This window comes from Nerophis ophidion, linkage group LG02 (assembly GCF_033978795.1).
Source record: "Nerophis ophidion isolate RoL-2023_Sa linkage group LG02, RoL_Noph_v1.0, whole genome shotgun sequence".
NCBI lineage: Eukaryota > Metazoa > Chordata > Actinopteri > Syngnathiformes > Syngnathidae > Nerophis > Nerophis ophidion.
Genome location: NC_084612.1, coordinates 20125725 through 20148222, shown reverse-complemented (window position 1 = coordinate 20148222; position 22498 = coordinate 20125725). Strand labels below are relative to the sequence as shown.

The 22498-nt window shown below is 40.2% G+C and overlaps 1 protein-coding gene across 3 annotated transcripts in view; it reads left to right on the top strand.

Moving 5' to 3' along the window:
- The window catches only part of LOC133537626 (MAM domain-containing glycosylphosphatidylinositol anchor protein 1), a 569362-nt gene that overhangs the window by 430932 nt on the left and 115932 nt on the right, over positions 1-22498 (top strand). For all 3 annotated transcript variants that reach the window (XM_061878797.1, XM_061878798.1, XM_061878796.1), the window contains exons 10-11: positions 5915-6181; positions 9807-9955. In XM_061878797.1, coding sequence (XP_061734781.1) covers positions 5915-6181; positions 9807-9955 — 416 coding nt within the window. The remainder of the gene's footprint in view (positions 1-5914; positions 6182-9806; positions 9956-22498) is intronic.

The following is a 22498-nucleotide window of genomic DNA, read 5'->3' as shown; positions in this document are numbered from 1 at the left end:
CTGTAACAGAATATTGACAGAAAGAATAATCCGTCGGTGTGTGTCAACATATTTGGACTTTTGAAATATAAAAATATTAGACATATTGTCTAGAAGCAATTACATTTCATAACTTTATAGCTGCTGTATCACTTAAAGGGCTCATATTATGAATGTTTTATACATGTTATGTGTTTCTTTGACCAAAATGTTGCATATATTATGTTATCCAGACCATTTTGAAGCAGCTTTATGACCTCTTCAGGATGCACTGTTTTGAGGGCGGTCTTATTTACATGCTTCCACTTTTCTTTTTTCTGTCAGCCGTTTTGTAGTGTGGTTCATTTTATCAGGTATCATTTTCTTATAGGATTGGAGGTAGCATGTGTTTGCATTTGGTCAAATAATCCTTTGGGAACAGTCTTATACTAAGGACAAAGTGCACTTGTCCATCCGCAGCGCTGCAGGCAGTTCCCAAGAAAGTGGGAATCCCACAAGAAAGTCGGTGTCGGCTTAAAAAGGAAGATTAAAGACCTTAGCAACATCTGGAAGAAGGTCCACACAAAGGGACAGAGGATAGGGATTGGAGGTCTCCGGACCCAAATCGATCACAGGAGTTAGCTTGGCTAGTCAAGTAAATAAACTGAGTGGTATGCAGACTGTCCGATGTCAAGATTTGACCCACAAGGAGAGGAAGTCTAGAAGAAATGGTATTTAAACTCAATGTTCCGACAAGAGAGCCGAATGAAGAGATTTGGCTCTTCTTCTCCTGGAGTTGCAACTCTAGTCCGAGGCTCGCTGAAACCAAATAAAGCTTTTTGTTCGATGATTCATCTTGGCGTTTCCTTGGCTCATCACCCATCACACGACTATCAAATATACAACAGTAGTTTTTAGCGCTTTTACATAGAGTCTACAGACAGATACAAATTCGAACGTTACAATACTTCGTATTAGAAATGGCAACAGTGGAGGATACATCTGCATGTAAGAGCCAGTTTGCCCAACAACAAAAAGATAGAGTGACTACAACTTCGAACTACTCACGCAAAGCTCCTTGGGCAAACCTCTACCCTATATGGAGAAATCTGCTGGCATAATATCTAAAACGTCTTGTTTGGAACACGTTTGATTGAAGGCAGGATTATTTTATAAATATCTCTGCCGTGCCATGGATTGATTGCACATTTTCGGGACTTATGAGGATCCCATATACAAAAAAAAAACAGGTACCAACAGGTAACAAAAAGTTGTCTGTGCATAATAGGACCCCTTTTAAGCGGCTGATTAAAACAAATTCAATTAATTAATTTTGGTGCATTTTTTTCAAGGTGAAATATTGCTTATTCTAATATATATGAAAAAAACATATTGCATTATGCATTTTCTTGCAACTGGACAAATCCAGACGCACTATCACAACAAGGTAACAACTTCAGCATGCTAAAAGTAGGTTCTTTCGTCTAGGTCAGTGGTGCTCAAATGGGGGTACGCGTACCCCTGGGGGTACTTGAAGGTATGCCAAGGGCTACGTGAGATTTTTTTTTAAATATTCTAAAAATAGCAACAATTCAAAAATCCTTTATAAATATGGTAATTGAATATTACTTCAACAAAATATGAATGTAAGTTCATAAACTGTGAAAAAAAATACAACAATGCAATATTCAGTGTTGACAGCTAGAATTTTTGTGGACATGTTCCATAAATATTAATGTTAAAGATTTTTTTTTTTTTTTTTGAAGAAAATATTAGAATTAAGTTCATGATTTCAGACGGATCTCTTCTACAATCCCCAAAGATTAAGTTGATGATTACCTCTATGTGTAGAAATATTTATTTATAATTGAATCACTTGTTTATTTTTCACCCAGTTTTTAGTTATTTTTTATATCTTTTTTTCCAAATAATTCAAGAAAGACCACTACAAATGAGTTATATTTTGCACTGTTATACAATTTAATAAATCAGAAACTGATGACATAGTGCTGTATTTTATTTCTTTATCTCTTTTTTTTAACCAAAAATGCTTTGCTCTGATTAGAGGGTACTTGAATTAAAAAAATGTTCACAGGGGGTACATCACTGAAAAAAGGTTGAGAACCACTGGTCTAGGTCACGCTTCAAAATTGGCAGTTCTTACTAAATTTGTGTGATGCATGTCAACGACATAATGAAACACCACAAGTTGGACCATATGTGGATGTAAAGACCTGTCTCCACGGTGACAGCCGGTATACAGGCACCAACCTCAAGTAAATACGGTGCTTTGCACCACTTTTGCACTTGTTAACCAAACTTACCTTAGACTTAGACTTAGACTTAGACAAACTTTAATGATCCACAAGGGAAATCGTTTAACACAGTAGCTTAGTTACAATGATGGAAAGTGTAAGGATGGAAAGGACCATGCAGGTATAAATAGACTAGGTATATGTAAAATATAACATATCTGCAAATGTATACAATATATACTTAATATGTGTGCAGTATATTATATATACAGATATAATATGTCCATAACATATATACAATATATACCAATTGCTATGTACACTATCACTGTATATTTGGCAGCCCCAGCATAAAAAAGAGAGTAAGTCCCGCAGAAAATAGAATATAGACATTAAAAACAAAGAGAAGTAGCTGACATAGAATGTGTCAGGTAATAGACGGACCTTTGTAGTCAAACAATGGCTGTGTTTTGGCTCATTTTCAGTGAATAGTAAATCTACACAAGCTGTACACTGACTACTCTAAAGCAAAATGTGAGGCGTCTCCTTGCTACCGTCAGGTAGAGTAGAGTTGATTCCCTCACACTGCCTTTGTGTACAGTGTTGTACATGCATGCACAAATGTGCCACACAAGTGTTTTCATGTTGTAACCTTCACAGTTAACTTGCTCACTGTGCCCTTGCCACATGTTGCCAAAGTCAAACAGGCATCAGTATGCATGTATGTGCCTATAAACAGCAGCAGGGTATGTGACCGTACACTAATCAGTCCACAGGATTACAAGACGACCCCTTCACCGATCAGCCATCCCTCAGTGTGTTGTATCTGCACGGTGGTTCTAATAGGTCCTCATTATAAACTTCCCTCCCATCTACCACAAGTAACCATGAGAGTTTTTACTGGTTTCTTCCGACTTTCGAGCCCCTTTCCCCATTGTTTGCCTCGTCACAGTCCTTCTAAATGACATAGATTAGACCATAATTACAACTGAATCTGATAAACGCGACTCATAATGTACTGTTGTCTCGCAGCCTCACCTCTGGGCCCGAACACACAATCTCATCACCGTGTGTAAGGCAATACCGCCATTAGCAGCGTGTCTATTATCCACATGATTAGGGGGGTGAACTAGCTGCCTGGTGATTTGCGGCGGACTAATTTGCCCGTGTTGTATCTTCGCTAACCCCGGGGCAACAGTAGCTAGTCAGTCATTAACTGCAGCGGCACGTTAATTACGGCTGGTTAGCATAGTTTAACAGCGGGGATGGCATTGAGCTATCTCGAAAATACAGGATCACTCGTGGTAATAATATTATGTGAGAATAATTATTTCTTTGGACTCACCATGATTATTGTGACAGTTTAGGTTTATTTATAGAGCACAATTTGTAGACAAGCGACTTCAAAGTGCTTTACAGAATAATTACAAGGAGGCGAAAATAAAAGTCTACAAAAATTAAATCCTAATTCAAATTCAAATCAATCAAAGAGTGTAAATAAAATACTTCCAGTTGCCATATGTACAATTAAATAAAAACATTGTCAGCCTGCTGTGCTGAGGGCGACTTGTCCAGGGTATACACTGCCTTCCACCCGAATGCAGCTGAGATAGGCGCTGTCACGCCAAATTTCTTCTCCCCTACAAAAACCTCCCCCCCCTCCCCATTTACTTCCGGGGTCATGATTAATACAGAAGTTTTGTTAACGCTATATTATAAAAATCTAACGCTATATAATAAAAATACAGACGGTTTGTTAACGCTATATTATAAAAAAAATAAAAAAACAATTTACAAACTCAAGCTATGGGATGACGCATTTACTTCCGGGGTCACGTTTCCTCTTATGTCATCCCATAGCTTGTGTTTGTAAATTGTTTTTTTAATTTTTTTTATAATATAGCGTTAATAAAACGTCTGTATTTTTATAATATAGCGTTATATGTTTATAATATAGCATTATATTTTTATAATATAGCGTTATATATTTATAATATAGCGTTAACAAAACGTCTGTATTTTTATAATATAGCATTATATTTTTATAATATAGCGTTATATATTTATAATATAGCGTTAAAAAAACGTCTGTATTAATCATGCCCCCGGAAATAAATGAGGGGGGAAGGTTTTTGTAGGGAGAAGAAATTTGGCGTGACAGCTGCAGCACCCGCCACTACCCCAAAAGGGACAAGCGGTAGAAAATGGATGGATGGAATGTCAGCCAGGATTTGAACATTGCAAACATTGAGGCCTGTCTCACATCTTTCGGAATACTATTCCAGATTTTAGGACATGAAACTGAAGCACAGTTTGGCCACGTTTGGTCCTGACTCTGGGTACCCTGCAGGAGACCGCTACCTGAAGTTCTCAGAGCTTGAGAGGATTCATATTTTCTAACATGTAAAGAAATACTTGTACACAAGGAGAGCTGCTTTAATGTACCGTATTTTTCTGATTATAAGTCACAGTTTTTTTCATAGTTTGGCCAGGGATGCGACTTATACTCAGGAGCAACTTATGTGTGATATTATTGACATATAACCTAAAATATCAAATAATATTATTTAGCTCATTCACGTAAGAGACTAGTCGTATAAGATTTCATGGGATTTAGCGATTATGAGTGACAGATTGTTTGGTAAACGTATAGCTTGTTCTATATGTTAGTTATTTGAATGACTCTTACCATAATATGTTACGTTAACATACCAGGCACCTTCTCAGTTGGTTATTTATGCGTCATATAATGTACACTTATTCAGCCTGTTGTTCACTATTCTTTATTTATTTTAAATTGCCTTTTAAATGTCTATTCTTGGTGTTGGGTTTTATCAAATAAATTTCCCCCAAAAATGTGACTTATACTCCAGTGCCACTTATACATGTTTTTTTCCTTCTTTATTATGCATTTTCGGCAGGTGCGACTTATACTCAGGAGCGACTTATACTGCGAAAAGTACGGTACATTTTCTGCACAACAGGAAGCCAGTGCAGTGACCTGAGCACTGAACTAATATGTTCGTGTTTCCTGGTTCTAGTCAGGACTTGACCAGTAGCATTTCGGATGTACTGCAGCTGCTTTACATCTTGTTTAGAGAGCCCATTGAGGAGGCCATTACAGTGGTCTAACCTGCTGGAGACAAAGGCATGAATTAGCCTTTTTCTAAGTCTGATTTAGGCATTATTCCTCTGATTTTGGCAGTGTTTTCAGGGGGTAAAGAGCTGCTGATATTACTGACTCATTGTGGCTGTTAAAGTTCAAGTCTCAGCCCATTACTAACCCTAGATTTCTAACCTGATTATTATGTTTCAGGGAGAGGGTCTCAAGGTGACTAATAACATTTTATGTTTGCTTCTGTGGGTCACAGACACTTACTTCAGTTTTGTCTGAGTTTAGCTGAAGAAATAGTTTTTCATCCACACACTGATCTGTTCAATGCAGCGACAAAGGCCGATGTTCAATGGGCATCAGTGACGCGTAGATTGTTGTGGTGGAAAAACATTGACGCCGTGTATTAACGCACATGGTGTATGGTAAATAAACAAGGGTGTGCTCGGTGGAAAACATGTAGAAGAAAACCAAATGATGAGATGATATTCACTGCCATCAATGTGTGCAGCCACGTTGGATTGCGATCATAATGCATCTGGATAACTGGACACGCAAACTGAAACATACGGCCCTGTTGTCTTCACAGATCCTCCCATTCTGGATCCAGTATATCAAGATACCCGTGCAAGGAACCATCAGATGGTGACCCTCAGGTGTACGGCACTGCGCTCCAACCCCCCTCTTATTACGGACATTCGCTGGTTCCGCAACGGTGACTTCATTCGTATGCCTAAGCCGGACCTGAAGGAGACCCCTGAGTTGAAGTTCAAGCTGGACCCCACCAGCAACGGATCGTATGAGTGCCGAGTCAGCAATAGTGCGGGTACATCCACGTGCAGATTTAATGTTTCTGGTAAGTCATAGGTGTCGAACTCTGGCCCGCGTGCCAAATTTGGCCCGCCGTGTAATTTCATTTGGCCCCTGAGGCAATATCCAATTAACACTAGAGCTGGCCCGCCGGTGTTATACAGCGGTGCCGCTGTAACACCATATTCACCGATTTCCCGGGAAACTCTCGAATTTCAGTGCCCCTCCCGAAAATCTCCCTGTGCCACCATTCTCCCGAATTCCACCCGGACAACAATATTGGGTGTGTGCCTTAAAGGCACTGCCTTTAGCGTCCCCTACAACCTGTCGTCAAGTCTGTTTTTCCTCCCACAAACAGCGTGCCGGCCCAGTCACATAATATATGTGGCTTCTACACACATATAAGTAAATGCAACGCATACTTGGTCAACAGTATACAGGTCACACTGAGGGTGGCCATATAAACAACTTTAACACTGTTAAAAATATGCGCCACACTGTACACCCGCACCAAACAAGAATACACAACACATTTTGGGAGAATATCCTCACCGTAAGACAAAATAAACACAACAGAACAAATACCCAGAACCCCTTGCAGCACTAACTCTTCCGGACCGCTACAATATACACCCCCTCCCCGCTACCAACAAACTCCGCCCCCCTAACCCCGCCGACCTGAGCCCCGACATTAACTGAGCAGTAAAAAGGCCTGAATGGTTGATATATTCATTATTTTATTTTCAAATGTATTAGCCTCTGGAAAAAGATAATGTTAATATTTACCTCAGAAGGCTGCAAATACAAAAGAGGCATTCAATTTTAGTTTAAATTTGATTTGATATGCCATTGATATTTTTTTTATTATTATTGTTATTATTATTTGAAACTCAATTTTGCATGTCACTACAAAGTTATATAAACGTTGTTTGTTCAATATTCAATGAAACGCTTGTTTGGGTCCCTTTTAAAATATTAATTTGTTCAACCTCGGCCCGCGGCTTTGTTCAGTTTTAAATTTTGGCCCACTCTGTATTTGAGTTTGACACCCCTGTGGTAAGTGATTATGAAGATTTGGTGGTCAGTGTAGTCATAGTCAATAGTAGAATAGTATTCATTAATTCATCACATTTTTAAAGGGAAACTCTACTTTTTTTTCCCCCACAATCCCTATGTGATACAAAAACTCAATTGTTCCCTTTTCTGTGCATTCTAAATAGTGAAAAACTGCTAGTACGAGGTGGTTAACAATGCAAGTATATTGGAGTCATCTATTCTGCTTATAAACCGCTCCAAAGAACATCCAAAAAATGCCAAGCTGCATATTAACCAAGCTATAGCCACATTGTTATTGTCAGAGCTATCTCAGAGGAACTACTTTTCTGGCGTTGTGACCCCACCGCCTTGCTCACACTGCTCTTCTGACCTCTAGAGCAGTGATTTTCAACCAGTGTGCCGCGGCACACTAGTGTGCCGTGAGAGATCGTCAGGTGTGGCGTGGGAAATTATGTAATATCTCCTAATTAACTAATGTCGGGTGCCTGCTGTAATAAAGTGTGGCTGATAATGTAATACTCTTCTATTTCAGTAGGTGGCAGCAGAGGGTGATAAATACCTGTAAAGACAATCGAGTTATAGTGCGTGACACGTGACAGTGTAGGATCGCAGCAAGAGGAGGCGAGCAGGTGACAGTGATGGAGAAGTTTTTGAGAAGGGAAAATGTAAATATTCATTGAACTGAAACAAGATCGGGGTTTAAAGCTAAACTTTGCTGATCTTCCTTTGGACAGTTTTTGGTTATCTGTTGCCAAGAAGTTCCCCATTCTGGCCAACAAAGCCATTTTGACATTTCTCCCGTTTTCAACCACATATCTATGTGAGCTGAGCTTCTCAAGGTTGACAGCGATAAAAACAAAAAACACAGAGAGACTGAGAGCTGTTGAGGAAGAGCTTTGTGCGTGTCTTTCTACCATTTCTGCCAGGATATCCATTTTGTGTTCATCGAAACAGGCCCAGGTTTCACACTAGGTGGGATAGGTTGATTGGCAACACTAAAATGGCCCTAGTGTGTGAATGTGAGTGTGAATGTTGTCTGTCCATCTGTGTTGGCCCTGTGATGGGGTGGCGACTTGTCCAGAGTGTACACCACCTTCCGCCCGAATGCAGCTGAGATAGGCACCAGCTCCCCCCGCGACCCCAAAGGGAATAAGCGGTAGAAAATGGATGGATGGATAATATATATCATATATTATCAGTGGGGCAAAAAGTATTTAGTCAGCCACCGACTGTGCAAGTACTTGCACTTAAAATGATGACAGAGGTCTGTAATTTTCATCATAGGTACACTTCAACTGTGAGAGACAGAATGTGAAAAAAAAATCCGGGAATTCACATTGTAGGAATTTTAAATAATTTATTTGTAAATTATGGTGGAAAATAAGTATTTGGTCAACCATTCAAAGCTCTCACTGATGGAAGGAGGTTTTGGCTCAAAATCTCACGACACATGGCCCCATTCCTTTTTTTCTTAACACGGATCAATCGTCCTGTCCCCTTAGCAGAAAAACAGCCCCAAAGCATGATGTTTCCACCCCCACGCTTCACAGTAGGTATGGTGTTCTTTGGATGCAATTCAGTATTCTTTTTCCTCCAAACACGACGAGTTGAGTTTATACCAAAAGTTCTATTTTGGTTTCATCTGACCACATGACATTCTCCCATTCCTCTGCTGTATCATCCATGTATCCATTTTGGTATAAACTCAACAGTGTAATACTCAATTTGTAGTTCTATAGTTTGATTCCTCTATGTATGCTAGCTCCCGCACTAGCCTCCTCAAGCCTTGCCTCCTCTGCTATTGGCACGCCTTTGTTTTTTCCTGTATGATTTATTCTAATAAATAATTTCCTACCTGCATGCTTCATCCGGAGTTGTCCGTCTGCATCCTGGGAGAAAGACCTCCGCATAACCATGCGACCCGATCGTTACAAAATCAGCATCATACCTGCACAATGTTTCTTGACGTCCTGCTGCATCTTGGGGAAAAGACTAACGCAACCGTGCGATCCAAACGCAACATTAATTTTGATTCGAAAGTGTATACATCGTTTTGAAAACATTTTGTAGTGGAGGAACGGCTCAAAACAAATTGTTGCTTTAGCCCCCAATTTAGCCTGGAGCATCCCTTCCCTATGCGCAGGTCATGCGGTGTGTTTAGGGCCCCACGATCCGTGAGTGGCACCGTTTTGCATGACCAAGCACATGTAAAATGTGACATTTTACCGCAAACATATTACTAGCCCCTTCTTGTTCCGTCACTGATAATGACATCATGGCATATCTCCCAAGACATTCCCACTGTCCCATGCGACACACATTTTTACTGCTGGGCTTAGTAAAGTGTCAGGATGTTTTGGTTTTGGTAAATATTTTACTGTGCAGGAAATAATAAAAATATATTTTTGTACATGTTGCATAGAGAAACTGGAAATGTTGATGTATCATGTTGTATGCATGCACGTTCCAATTAAACTTAAACTCAAGTAGTATGTAAAAACAATTGTCAAGATACAATTCTGCTTCAGGCCCCAATTTCGCCTGGCCCTGTAACCCATTATCTTGAATAAGATTTTTTATTATTATTTTTTTAATTCTATCTCTCATTTTCACAGCAACACCTTACAACGCCGAATTCTACTTCGACACGCCCAACCCGGTGAGGATTCTGAAGGGAAACAACTACTCCTACAACCTGCAGTGGACGCAGAGAGAGCCCGAGGCTACAGATCAAATCATCGGCTACTGGATAAACGTCCGAAAGGTGACGTAAAATTTACACCCGTGCACTTTGAGGCCTTGTTTTGTGGCGCACTTCCCCTAACCGGGCGTGTATCAGTATGTAGTGGGTGTGCATGCAAAGTAAAGCTTTATGAGCCTCTGGGACAAGGCGTGCAACGTGTAGTTAATCAATCGGGGACTTACGCTGAATAAACAATGGCCTCTTCTTCCCTGCTGAGGCTCCCAACTCTCAATGAGTTTATTTTCTTATGACAGCTCTTTGCATCAAGCTAGAGGAAATAACATGATGTCGAATTCACAGAGTCAATGAAATCCTTTATAGCAGAAAGTGTGGTAAAAAAAGAGTACTTTATTACAATGTAATCTAAGTGGCTACATGCTTTTTAATCAGAGTAATTACCTTTTTTCTTTTAACTGAGCCCTCAAGACTGTCTTTTTTCTATTTGTGTGTGCACGTGTGTGCGCGAGTGAGTGTGTGTGTGTGTGCGTGTGTGCGCGAGTGTGTGTGTGTGTGTGCGTGTGTGCGTATGTGCGTGTGTGCGAGCCAGACTGCAAAGCCTGCCAGCTTGCTTTTGTGCAGCTGAATGGCTGATTCTCCTCCTATTTTTAATACTCGGATGCCAGCCAAATTAAGTGAGGTTCTACGGGGAGGAAGAGAATTAGTTATGTCCTTCCTTAAGATTCCATTTTCATTGTGTGCCTCAGACCTCCGTTTTCTTTTGGGAAACCTGCGTTCTGTCCTTAAAATCGAAGCACGCACACACACACACACACACACACACACACACACACACACACGCGCACACACACACACACACACACACACACACACATGCACACCAACCAACTGCTTCTTTTATTCAACATTTACGCCTTTTGTTAACCATCACTGAGCCAACAGTTCTTGCACCTGTTTTTTTTCTTCTCTGTTATCTTGTCGTAAGTGCAGCCTGATGACATTTAAAAGCTGTTACACGCTTCAAATGATAGCTTGAGTGGCAGTTTCTTAAAAGGTATTCAACATAAACAAGGTGTGTATTTATGTTAGATGGAAAAGTGGACGTGGGGGTGAAAAAAACACAAGCAACAGGGTGTGAAAGGAAGAAATAAGATGGAAATTAAAGGAAAAACAGCAAACTCTGCGGTCCCCTTGACTATTAAATAGACTCTGAGAACATCGGAAAGTAATACCATATCAATTTCACAAGCCATCTATTCCGGCAACACTTTCCGCGGCTCATCCTCTTAACGCCTCAGCACTCTATCTTTTTAGCACATGCCCGATGATGTGGGGCTCTCGGGGGACGCATTGAGACAGTAACAGATCAGATGTTGTCGAGCAGACGTCTTTACTGAAAGACCGGCTGACTTTTCATTCATGTGCTTTACACGGATCAGCTTCAACTGTTATTTTACTTTTTACTGTAAACATCAGCTGTGATTCATTACATCACTGCTTTTCAACCATCAGTGTACCGTGAGATACAGTTTGGTGTGCAGGGGGAGATGATCTCATTTCACTTATTTGGGTTAAAATGTTTTTTGCAAACCAGTAATTATAATCTGCAAATTATGTGCTGTTGTTGAGTGTCTGTACTGTCTAGAGCTCAGCAGAGTAACCGTGAAATACTCTTCCATATCAGTAGGTGGCAGCCGGTAGCTAATTGCTTTGTAGATGTCGGAAATAAAGTATCTAATGTTAAAAAAGTATCTAATGCTTAAACCAAAAAAAAACAAAAGGTGAATGCCCCTAAGAAAAGGCATTGAAGCTTAGGGAAGGCTATGCAGAACGAAACTAAAACTGAACCGGCTTCAAAGTAAACAAGAACAGAATGCTGGACGACAGCAAAGATTTACTGTGGAGCAAAGACGACGTCCACAATGGACATCCGAACATGACTTGACAATCAACAAAGTCCCCACAAAGAAGGATAAAAACAACTGAAATATTCCTGATTGCTAAAACAAAGTAGATGCGGGAAATCTCGCTCAAAGGAAGACATGAAACTGCTACAGGAAAATACCAAAAAAAGAGAAAAAGCCACCAAAATAGGAGCGCAAGACAAAAACTAAAACACTTCACACAGGAAAACAGCAAACAAATCCTCAACATAAGTCATGGTGTGATGTGACAGGTGGTGACAGTGTCATGGTCCACGTCTTGGACCATGTCATGTTCTGTTTTTGTTCTATTTTATTATCACCCTGTTGTGTTATTTGACGTCCTTAGTTCCCGGTGGCACTTCCTGGTTTTCTTCCGTTGTCATAGTTACCTATTTTGTGTCACCTGTCTCTTGTTTGTCATCACGCACCTGATTTGTAGATTATGTCTTCTATTTAAGACCGCCTTTGTTTTACATTTGTTCTTGGACTCTTGTTTGCTCCCACGCAACAGTTGTTGTCGCCCGTCCTGCATTGTGGTAATCTATTTTTGTATACTTATTAGGTTCCACGCCATTCCTGTTTTGTTTATGTCCCTAGCTTCCACGCTAGCGCTTTTTATTCATTCTAGCTCCCACGCTAGTTCTGTTGGTTTTTGGTAGTGCCTTTGTGCGAGTGTCTTTGTTTTTAGTTTGTTTTATTGTATAAATAAATACTTATTCCCACCTTTACGCCGTGTCCATCTTCGCTGCACCCACGGGAGAACGCAAACACTGCCACGATGCCAGCTAAGCGTCACAAACAGTACACCTACTTTGAGACAAGAGCTATATTATTTATTCTAATAAATAATTTCCTACCTGCATGCTTCGCCCGGAGTTGTCCGTCTGCATCCTGGGAGAACGTCATCCGCATAACCATGCGACCCGATCGTTAAAAAATCAGCATCATACCTGCACGATGTTTCTTGACGTCCTGCTGCATCTTGGGGAAACAACTAACGCAACCGTGCAATCCAAACGCAACATTCATTTTGATTAGAAAGTGTATACATCGTTTTGAAAACATTTTCTAGTGGAGGTGGGCTCAAAAGAAATCTTTGCTTTAGCCCCCAAGTTAGCCTGGGGGAGCCTTTCCCTATGCGCAGGTCATGCGGTGTGTTTAGGGCCCCACGATCCGTGAGTGGCCCCATTTTGCATGACCAAGCGCATGTAAAATGTGACATTTTAACGCAAACATATTCCTAGCCCCTTCTTGCTCCGTCACTGATAATGACATCATGGCATATCTCCCAAGACATTCCCACTGTCCCATGCGGCACACATTTTTAATGCTGGGCTTAGTAAAGTGTCAGGATGTTTTGGTTTTGGTAAAGATTTTACTGTGCAGGAAATAATAAAAATATATTTAACAGTCTTTTCCCATGAATTGGTACAGAACTTGCATAACATTAAATTCTAGTTTGTTTTGAAAAACAAACATTGTTTTACATGAATTTGCAAAAATACTGAAATTCTACGACATAGTGAATTTGCAAAGTTCCTCTATATTTTCCTCTTTTGTTCCTCAAAGAGTGCTCACATGCCTGATATATACATGATGGAAGTGATGATTGTCGTGTTAATAACCCCGTGACTAAACTCCTTCATTTAGACAGCCCTTAAAAACATCTGTCGAGTTGGCATGTTTTCCACAAGCCTGCATGCATTTTCTGTGCAACTTCAGACAACTTAGAGTCTCGATCCACTTAACATCTTGTGTAGTTTTTTGGAATATGTGGAAAAAACAGAGTACAGTACAACTACATGTTACTTTCTTGAATCTACATATTTTACTTATGGAAAAAAAAATAACAACAACAACTCATTAGGGTTGTACGCTACACCGGTATTAGTATAGTACCGCAATACTGATGAATCATCCATCCATCCATCCATCCATCCATCCATCCATCCATCCATACATCTATCCATCCATCCATTTCTACCGCTTATTCCCTTTGGGGTCGCGGGGGGCGCTGGTGCCTATATCAGCTACAATCGGGCGAAAGGCGGGCTACACCCTGGACTAGTCGCCACCTCATCGCAGGGCCAACACAGATAAAAAGACAACATTCACACTTACATTCACACACTAGGGCCAATTTAGTGTTGCCAAACAACCTATCCCCAGGTGCATGTCTTTGGAGGTGGGAGGAAGCCGGAGTACCCGGAGGGAACCCACGCAGTCACGGGCAGGACATGCAAACTCCACACAGAAAGATCCCGAGCCCGGGATTGAACCCCAGACTACTCAGGACCTTTGTATTGTGAGGCAGACGCCCTAACCCCTCTGCCACCGTGAAACCCTGATGAATCATATTCGGTACTATACTGAAAAGTGTCACGTCGTGTCATTGCTGGTTTACGAGCAGAGGAGCATGTTCCGCAGCACACAATCACAGAGTACTTACAAGTAGAAACAGAAAAGGGAGCATGGACGCAATTTGGCTTAAAAACTAAAGATAAAGGTTAAGTTATAAAACTGAAACGCCTTAAGGAAGAGGTGCTTTAAGACATGGCTAGCTAACGAGTGGCTAAAGTCCACTTCTAAATCACCAATCCTGGTCTCCATGGCAACAAATAAAGTATGTTTCTTACAAGTATCATCCTTGCAGGACGAGGAATAGCTAAACATGCTTCACTACACACCTTAGCTCCCCGGCATCAAAATGTAAACAAACGCCATTGGTGGATCTACACCTGACATCCACAGTAATGATACCAAGTACAGGAGTGTGTCTAGTCGATATTACTATGATTACCTCTATATAGTTTGGCATCACAACATCTTCTTTTGTTCTTTTTTAATGTGTATTATGTTTATATACTCAGGAAATATGTCCCTGGACACATGAGGACTTTGAATTTGACCAATGTCTGATCCTGTGAAGAACTGGTATCGGATTGATACCCAAATCTGTGGTATCATCCAAAACTAATGTAAAGTATCAAACAACAGAAGTATAAGTGATTATTACATTTTAATAGAAGTGTAGACGGAATATGTTAAAAGAGAAAGTAAGCAGATATTAACAGTAAATGAAAAAGTAGATTAATAATTAATGTACTACTACTTGTCCCTGATAATTTTGACGAAATAATAAAACGGAAAAAGACACGATATGTTACTGCATATGTCAGCAGACTAAATTAGCAGCCTTTGTTCGTTTACTTACTACTAAAAGACAAGTTGTCTTGTATGGTCACATTTTTTTTAAGGATACACTTGCAATAAGAAACATATGTTTAATTTACCCTAGGTTGTTTTGTTAAAATAAAGCCAATAATGCAATATTTTGTGGTCCCCTTTATTTAGAAATGTACTGAACAGTATTGAAATAATTTTGGTACCAGTACCAAAATATTGGTATCGGGACAACACTACAACTCATATAATATCTGTCGGAGTAGCCATTGGATGCGTCACAACACCCACAGTCCAGTCTTCCCAACATGCGCATGCAATCACACACACTTCCCCATGCAAACACACATGCCATTATCATATATATGAAGAATTTGAACAAAACTGCTCATGATGAATTAGAGGTGTACATTAACTCTATTAAATGAATAATGTATGGACATAACCTAGCCCGCTATATATGCAGCTAATCTCTCTCTGGACCCCACATAGATTCCAGTCAAACCTGTGCACAGTTAGTCATGCATACACAAATATGACTTGTTCGCGCGCGCGCAAACACACACACACACACACACACACACACCTCAGAGTCTCCTGGATCAGTTATTAAAGAGACCCATTAAAAGAGGATACGAGAATAATTAACCTCACACTCTATTATTTAAAAAGGCTGCCTCCTCTTGTGTTGTAAATCCTTATTTATTTCACAGGCCGATTGTCTGTTTCCATTGTGTGAATCCTTCCATTTTGTTCTCACTCTCTTTCACACATTCTATCCATTGTCGTTTCTGCAAACATGGACATGATCCAAAATGTAAAACATATTGACTTGATTCTAGTGAGAAAAAAGGCTGGCACGTGTACATGTCTCTTAATAGTGAAGGGTTTTCCAACTTTTATTAAGCCAAAGTACATATTTCATATTAATGATCCTAACATGCTCAGTGGCCTAGTGGTCAGAGTGTCCGCCCTGAGATCGGTAGGTCGTGAGTTCAAACCCCGGTCGAGTCATACTAAAGACTGTAAAAATAGGACCCATTACCTCCCTGCTTGGCACTCGGCATCAAAGGTTAGAATTGGGGGTTAAATCATCAAAATGATTCTTGAGCGTGGCCACCGCTGCTGCTCAGTGCTCCCCTCACCTCCCAGATTGGGATCAAGGGTAAAACAAATGCAGAAGATAATTTCACCACACCTAGTGTGTGTAATAACCATTGGTCTTTAACTTAACTTTATTCATTTTAAATGATGTTTGGATATTTAGCTGTACACTTTGGAACTCTTGTGTTTTATGTAAACAATCCTCAAGTGGATCCACTTTTTGACTGCCAGTCAAAAAATTCACAATCTAAAAGCACTTTTTCTTTTTCTGTCATCCCCTGCATAAGATATCTGTACAATGGAACCTCAATTTTACAAACGCCTCTTTTTGCAACCTTTTCAGTTTATGACATATACATCTCGCCAAATATGCCCCCGTGTGTCTCGGCGTATGAACACTTCATTCACTCATTCATTTATTGTGCATGCTGATTGAAGTCATCGAGGGCTGCCATACATGCCAACCTTGAGACCTCCGATTTCGGGAGGTGGGGGGGGTGGGACGGAGGCGTGGTTGGGGGCGTGGTTGGGGCGGGCGGCGTGGTTAGGAGGGGTGGTGTATAATTTACCATCTCGAGTATTTCATATATATATATATATATATATATATATATATATATATATATATATATATATATATGTATTTAAATATATATATATATATATATATATATATATATATATATATATATATATATATATATATATATATATATACACGTATGAAATACTTGACCCTAAGTGAATTTTAGCTAAATACATTTATTTCATTATATATAGAAATAAAATAAATAGTTGAATTTCTGACAGCACCTATCAAATACACGGTAATAAAAACGCAGTTGTTCTACTAACTGTACTGTGCTTGCTGGTTACTAAAAAACAACAACAACAACAACACTTACCTTTCACTATTTGAATATTTGTTCTGTCATTTGCGTATTGGCGAGCGATCTCCGAATCCGGGAACATCCTTCACGGATCTGTTGTAGACATCCGCAAATGAGAATGGGATGTTGCTTCCAGCTATCAGCATAACCATCTTTGTCTCAGCATAAGATACACCATCGGGTCTCCATTTTGCAAGATGGGCCATAATACTGGGTTGTGAACGATGCTGCGCTGCGGACGCTTTGTGTTTCGCTGACCCTTCATGGCTGAGTATATCCGTTCACCGTGTTTAATGGAGAAGTTTGTACTTTGAACTCTCCTGGATAAACTGAAATTCTTGTTTCCAATCGTTCTGGAACTTGCAGGTGTATTTCTTCATTTTGCTCGTCGAAGGTGTAATATATTGGGTTGGAGTCAATAACCAGGTGATGTGATGAAGTTACGTCTCTTTACTGTGGGCTTCAGAACAGACATTCTATTCTATGTACAGTAGATGGCAGTATTGTCCTGTTTGAGAGGGTCACAACATTGAGTCAGGTTCTCATGTGGGCGTGGCCTCCAGCTCAGTCTGAATTTCGGGAGATTTTCGGGAGAAAATTTGTCCCGGGAGGTTTTCGGGAGAGGCGCTGAATTTCGGGAGTCTCCCGGGAGGGTTGGCAAGTATGAGGGCTGCTCTTATGATGACATCACTTCCTGTACACACAGGTATGGCCATTTTGAAGAGGCAGAGCCCCCTACTGCACATCCTGTTTACATGTAAATGGTAAATGGAAAATGGGTTATACTTGTATAGCGCTTTTCTACCTTTTTAAGGAACTCAAAGCGCTTTGACACTATTTCCACAGTCACACACTGATGGCGGTAGCTGCCATGCAAGGCCCTAACCAGGACCCATCAGGAGCAAGGGTGAAGTGTCTTGCTCAAGGACACAACGGACGTGATTGAACCAGGAACCCCAAGGTTGCTGGCACAGCCACTCTCCCAATTTCGCCATGCCGTCTCCTGTACACGCAAGCGTACTCATTGTGATGGGCTTCGACGGCGAGTGGCACTTCTGACGAGTTTATTTCCACAATTGTCGTACCTCGTGCCTGTGAGAACTGTGTCAACCTGTCTTAGAGATCACTTTGAGTGATCAAGAACGCTTTACATGTGTCCAAAATCTTAGTCTTGCTGTGTAGCTTCAGGTTGCTGGACAACCACTTTGAGGTAGCATTTTAGCTAGCGACCCCTTCAGTTTGAGGATTTTTCAGCGAAAGGGACTTTGCTCCGCAGCGAGTCTTTAAAGGGGAACATTATCACCAGACCTATATAAGCGTCAATATATACCTTGATGTTGCAGAAAGAAGACCATATATTTTTTTAACCGATTTCCGATCTCTAAATGGGTGAATTTTGGCGAATTAAACGCCTTTCTAATATTTGCTCTCGGAGCGATGATGTCAAAACGTGACTTCACCTAGGTAGTCAACGCCATTTTCTCCACCACATTACATGCAGCAAGTCAAATCAGCTCCGTTATTTTCCGTTTTTTCGACTTTTTTCCGGTACCTTGGAGACATTATGCCTCGTCTGTGTTTTGTCGGAGAGTGTAACAACACGATGAGGGATGGATTCAAGTTGATTTACGTAATATGTGCATCGATTAGCACGACATGCTAATCAATGCTAACATGCTATTTTAGGCTAGCTGTATGTACATATTGCAGCATTATGCCTCATTTGTAGCTGTATTTACATCCAGCCTTTCCCTCATTCCACATTTAATGCCAAACAAACACATACCAATCGACGGATTTAAGTTGCTCCAGTGTCAAGAGATGCGAAAGTCCCTCGTTTGGTTTTTACCGGCGATGCTACGACAGAGATGGCACAGAGATGGCAAGAATGTCTGTATATACTGCGACACTCAAAGCAGATGCATTCCCAACGATAGTCAACGAAATCACAAAGGTGAGTGTTGTTGATGTTATTGACTTATGTGCTAATCAGACATATTTGGTCGCAGCATGACTGCCAGCTAATCGATGCTAACATGCTATTTAGGCTAGCTGTATGTACATTTGAAACTATATTTACATCCAGCGTTTCCTTCCACCCACATTTAATGCCAAACAAACACTTACCAATCAACTGATTTAAGTTGCTCCAGTGTCAATGCGAAAGTCCTGATCGTTTGGTCTGCAAATTTTACCGGCGATGCTAAGGCAAACATGGCCGAATTGAGCCAATAGCTATTTGCTCAATATCTTCAGTTTCTTCGTCAATTTGTTTTCGCTATCTGCCTCCGTACTCCAACTATCCGTTTCAATACATGCGTAATCTGTTGAATCGCTTAAGCCGCTGAAATCCGAGTCTGAATCCGAGCTAATGTCGCTATATCTTGCTGTGGTAACCGCCATGTTGTTTGTATTGGAATCACTGGATGATGTCACAGGAAAATGGACAGTGGCTTCGCAGATAGCGAAAATCAAGCACTTTAAAGTTTTTTTTAGGGATATTCCGGGACGGGTAAAATTTTGAAAAAAACTTCGAAAAATAAAATAAGCCACTGGGAACTGATTTTTATTGGTTTTAACCCTTCTGAAATTGTGATAATGTTCCCCTTTATTGTGATGGGACCAAAATGATGCCATATTACAGCAATGGTGAAGGCACTACCGGGACATAAGCCGATAAAGAATCGCCTCACACTGCTAGTTTGTGCTAATACTAGCGCTAAAACAGTTTTGGTGGCAATAGACGAAGCGCTGGCTGTCCAAAGTCCAAAATTGGGAACCGGGGTGGACCACTCGTCTGTACATCGGTTGGGGACGTGTCTGCGCTGCTGACCTGTCTCGGCTTAGGGATGGTCTCCTGCTGGCCCCACTATGGACTGGACTCTCACAATATTATGCTAGATCCACTCGACGTTCATTCAGGGTGGGGGTTCCCCACATATGCGGTCCCCTCCAAGGTTTCTCATTCTCCCATTGGGTTGAGTTTTTCCTTGCCCTTATGTGGGATCTGAGCCGAGGATGTTGTTGTGGCTTATGCAGCCCTTTGAGACACTTACGATTTAGAGCTATATACATAAACTATTGATTGATTGATGGTATGAGCCCCTCTGATTAGTGATTCCTCTGCTTAGTGATCAGCGGCAGGTAAGTGTTTTGATCACTAATCAGAGGCACATGTACTCAATCAGTGCATAATACCGGCTGATGAGGCAAGGGAATAACACAGGAAGTGGTGGAAACAAGGAAAAAAAGGAGCGGTGTGACTAACTAAACTCAAAGACACAGCAAAACAATATACAAAGTCTGATCCAGGTAGATCGTGACTCTTATTTTCACGCAATAATGAGGTCATGGGGATATGATACCATGTGATGGAACATATACAATAACAACATAAAACAGACTAGTCCATCCACAACATGTGCTTGAAGGCGAGTAAGTAATGACTTTTCTCAATTAATACACAACTCATGCATGCATAATTAACAGTCAAAACTGCAGTCTAACATCGCCGCTATCAACTTTCAATTTCTGTTCAAATTGTGCAGAATATTTGCAGGACAGTAAAGTATGATTTTTTTTTTTTTAAATGTGCCTTATCAACAATAGTCAAGCATTGAGGTATTGGGTGCATGGATAAGGTTGGGTATTGTTTACAATTTTACTGATGGTACGATACTTCCAAATTGGTACTTCTGCTTTAACAGTGCCAGGACAAGCAATGCAAAGTAAAAAACAAAAACATTTAAGTTTATTTTAATTTTTTTTATTTCCATCTGTTTTTTGACACGCATGTTGAACTGAAATGTAATTTAAACTAGAAGAGGCAATTTCTGAAGGAATTGCGAGTGGATGCTTAAATGCTGAAGTCGAACTGAAATGCTGACAGAATGTAGTATGAATGTAAGAATAGTTTGAATGTTAGAATGGTTTGAATGTTGAAGAGTTTACATTTTTGCAGGAGAAACGGAATTTTGAAAAGTGTTAGTGGGATGAGTTGAATGTTTTGAAGGTGGAATGGTTTGAATAGGTTTAAAAATGTTTACATTGTGCAAGTAAAAAAAAAAGGACAATTCACTTTGAATAGGGAAAACTGAAAACTGGGAATTCTGGGGAATTTGGGAATTTTTTGAATTTGTGGAAGGAGAGCACACAATTTTGAACAGGCTGAATATTTTGGAGTTGGGAAGGTTTGGATCAGATGAAAAATGTGGGGATTTTAGAACTTTGAAGAATGTCCCATTGGTATAAATGGGAATTTTCCCCAAAAATGTTGAATTTCGGTAAAAGCGGGAATTTTTTGGAAAATGGTAAAAAACTTGAATAGTGTGAATGAGTTGAAATAGTTGGGGTTGGAATTTTTCAAATTGTTCCAGAAATGTTGACGTAGTAAGATGTTGAATTGAAAAATTGTATTAGGGAATTCCTGAAATTTTGGGAAAATCTGGAATTTTTGCTGTTCAAAAAACAACTTCATTTTTTTTCCTAATTAAGAGGAATATTTTGAAGGCATAACAGTTGAAGTGGGTTGAAAAATGTGGAAGCAATAGTCACCAGAATAAAGAGTGGAACTACGACTTTGGAAAACCAGGAATAATAGAAAATCCTGGAAATTGTTTGAACTTGAAAAAAGGAAAATTTAAGTTTCCAGAATGGGGAAATGTGTTGAAGGCAGAATAGTTTGAATTGGTTGAAAAATGTGTAAATGGCTAAAGTTTGAAAAATGGCCAATTCATTTTTAATTGGAAAAATGTCCCGGAGAACTTGGAATTCTGGGAGATCTGAGAATTTTTGGAAATTGTCAAGGGAAAGCCTGCGATTCCCGAATAGGCTGAACAGTTTGACGTGGGAACGGTTTGAATCGGATGAAAAATGTGGAAGGTAGAGCACGCCAAAATCTGTAGAAGAAGAAGAAAAATAAGTTGAATAGGTGAATTTTGGTGTAGAAAACCATATGCTTTGGAGCATTCACACAATTATTCAATATTGGAAATTAAATGCTAAACAATATGCAATGAACAACAGTATAAAACACAACCTACAACATATTGTTGTAATTGTTACAATTATACAGTTATTACACAGTTATGTGTTGTTGAAATTTCAGAGGTTGTTGGATTTGTGTGAATGCAAGTCCCTCGCCTTAACCCTGATTGGTGCATAATAAAGAGGTTTTGTGTAGTGACAAGCACAAATAGTGTGGCGGTGCATCTGATGACTGCTGTTGGCTTGTAAATATCCGAAAATACAATTCAAAGCGCCGAAGTGAGGTACCGATAGCCCCTGGAGAGCTGCGGTCATTGAGAGAAAAGGTTGTGAAGCAGAGTGTGATCCTCTCTCTAGGGAAACTGGGCCACGTGGAAATTGTTGTTACATGACAAGCCCAAACACACCTCCAAGAAGACAAGGGTCTTGAAAGGTGAAGGTGATGGAGTGGCTCAATATGTTTCCTCCAGACCTCTACCCAACTGAACACCTGGCATCATCAGGCCAAAGGAAGGTGA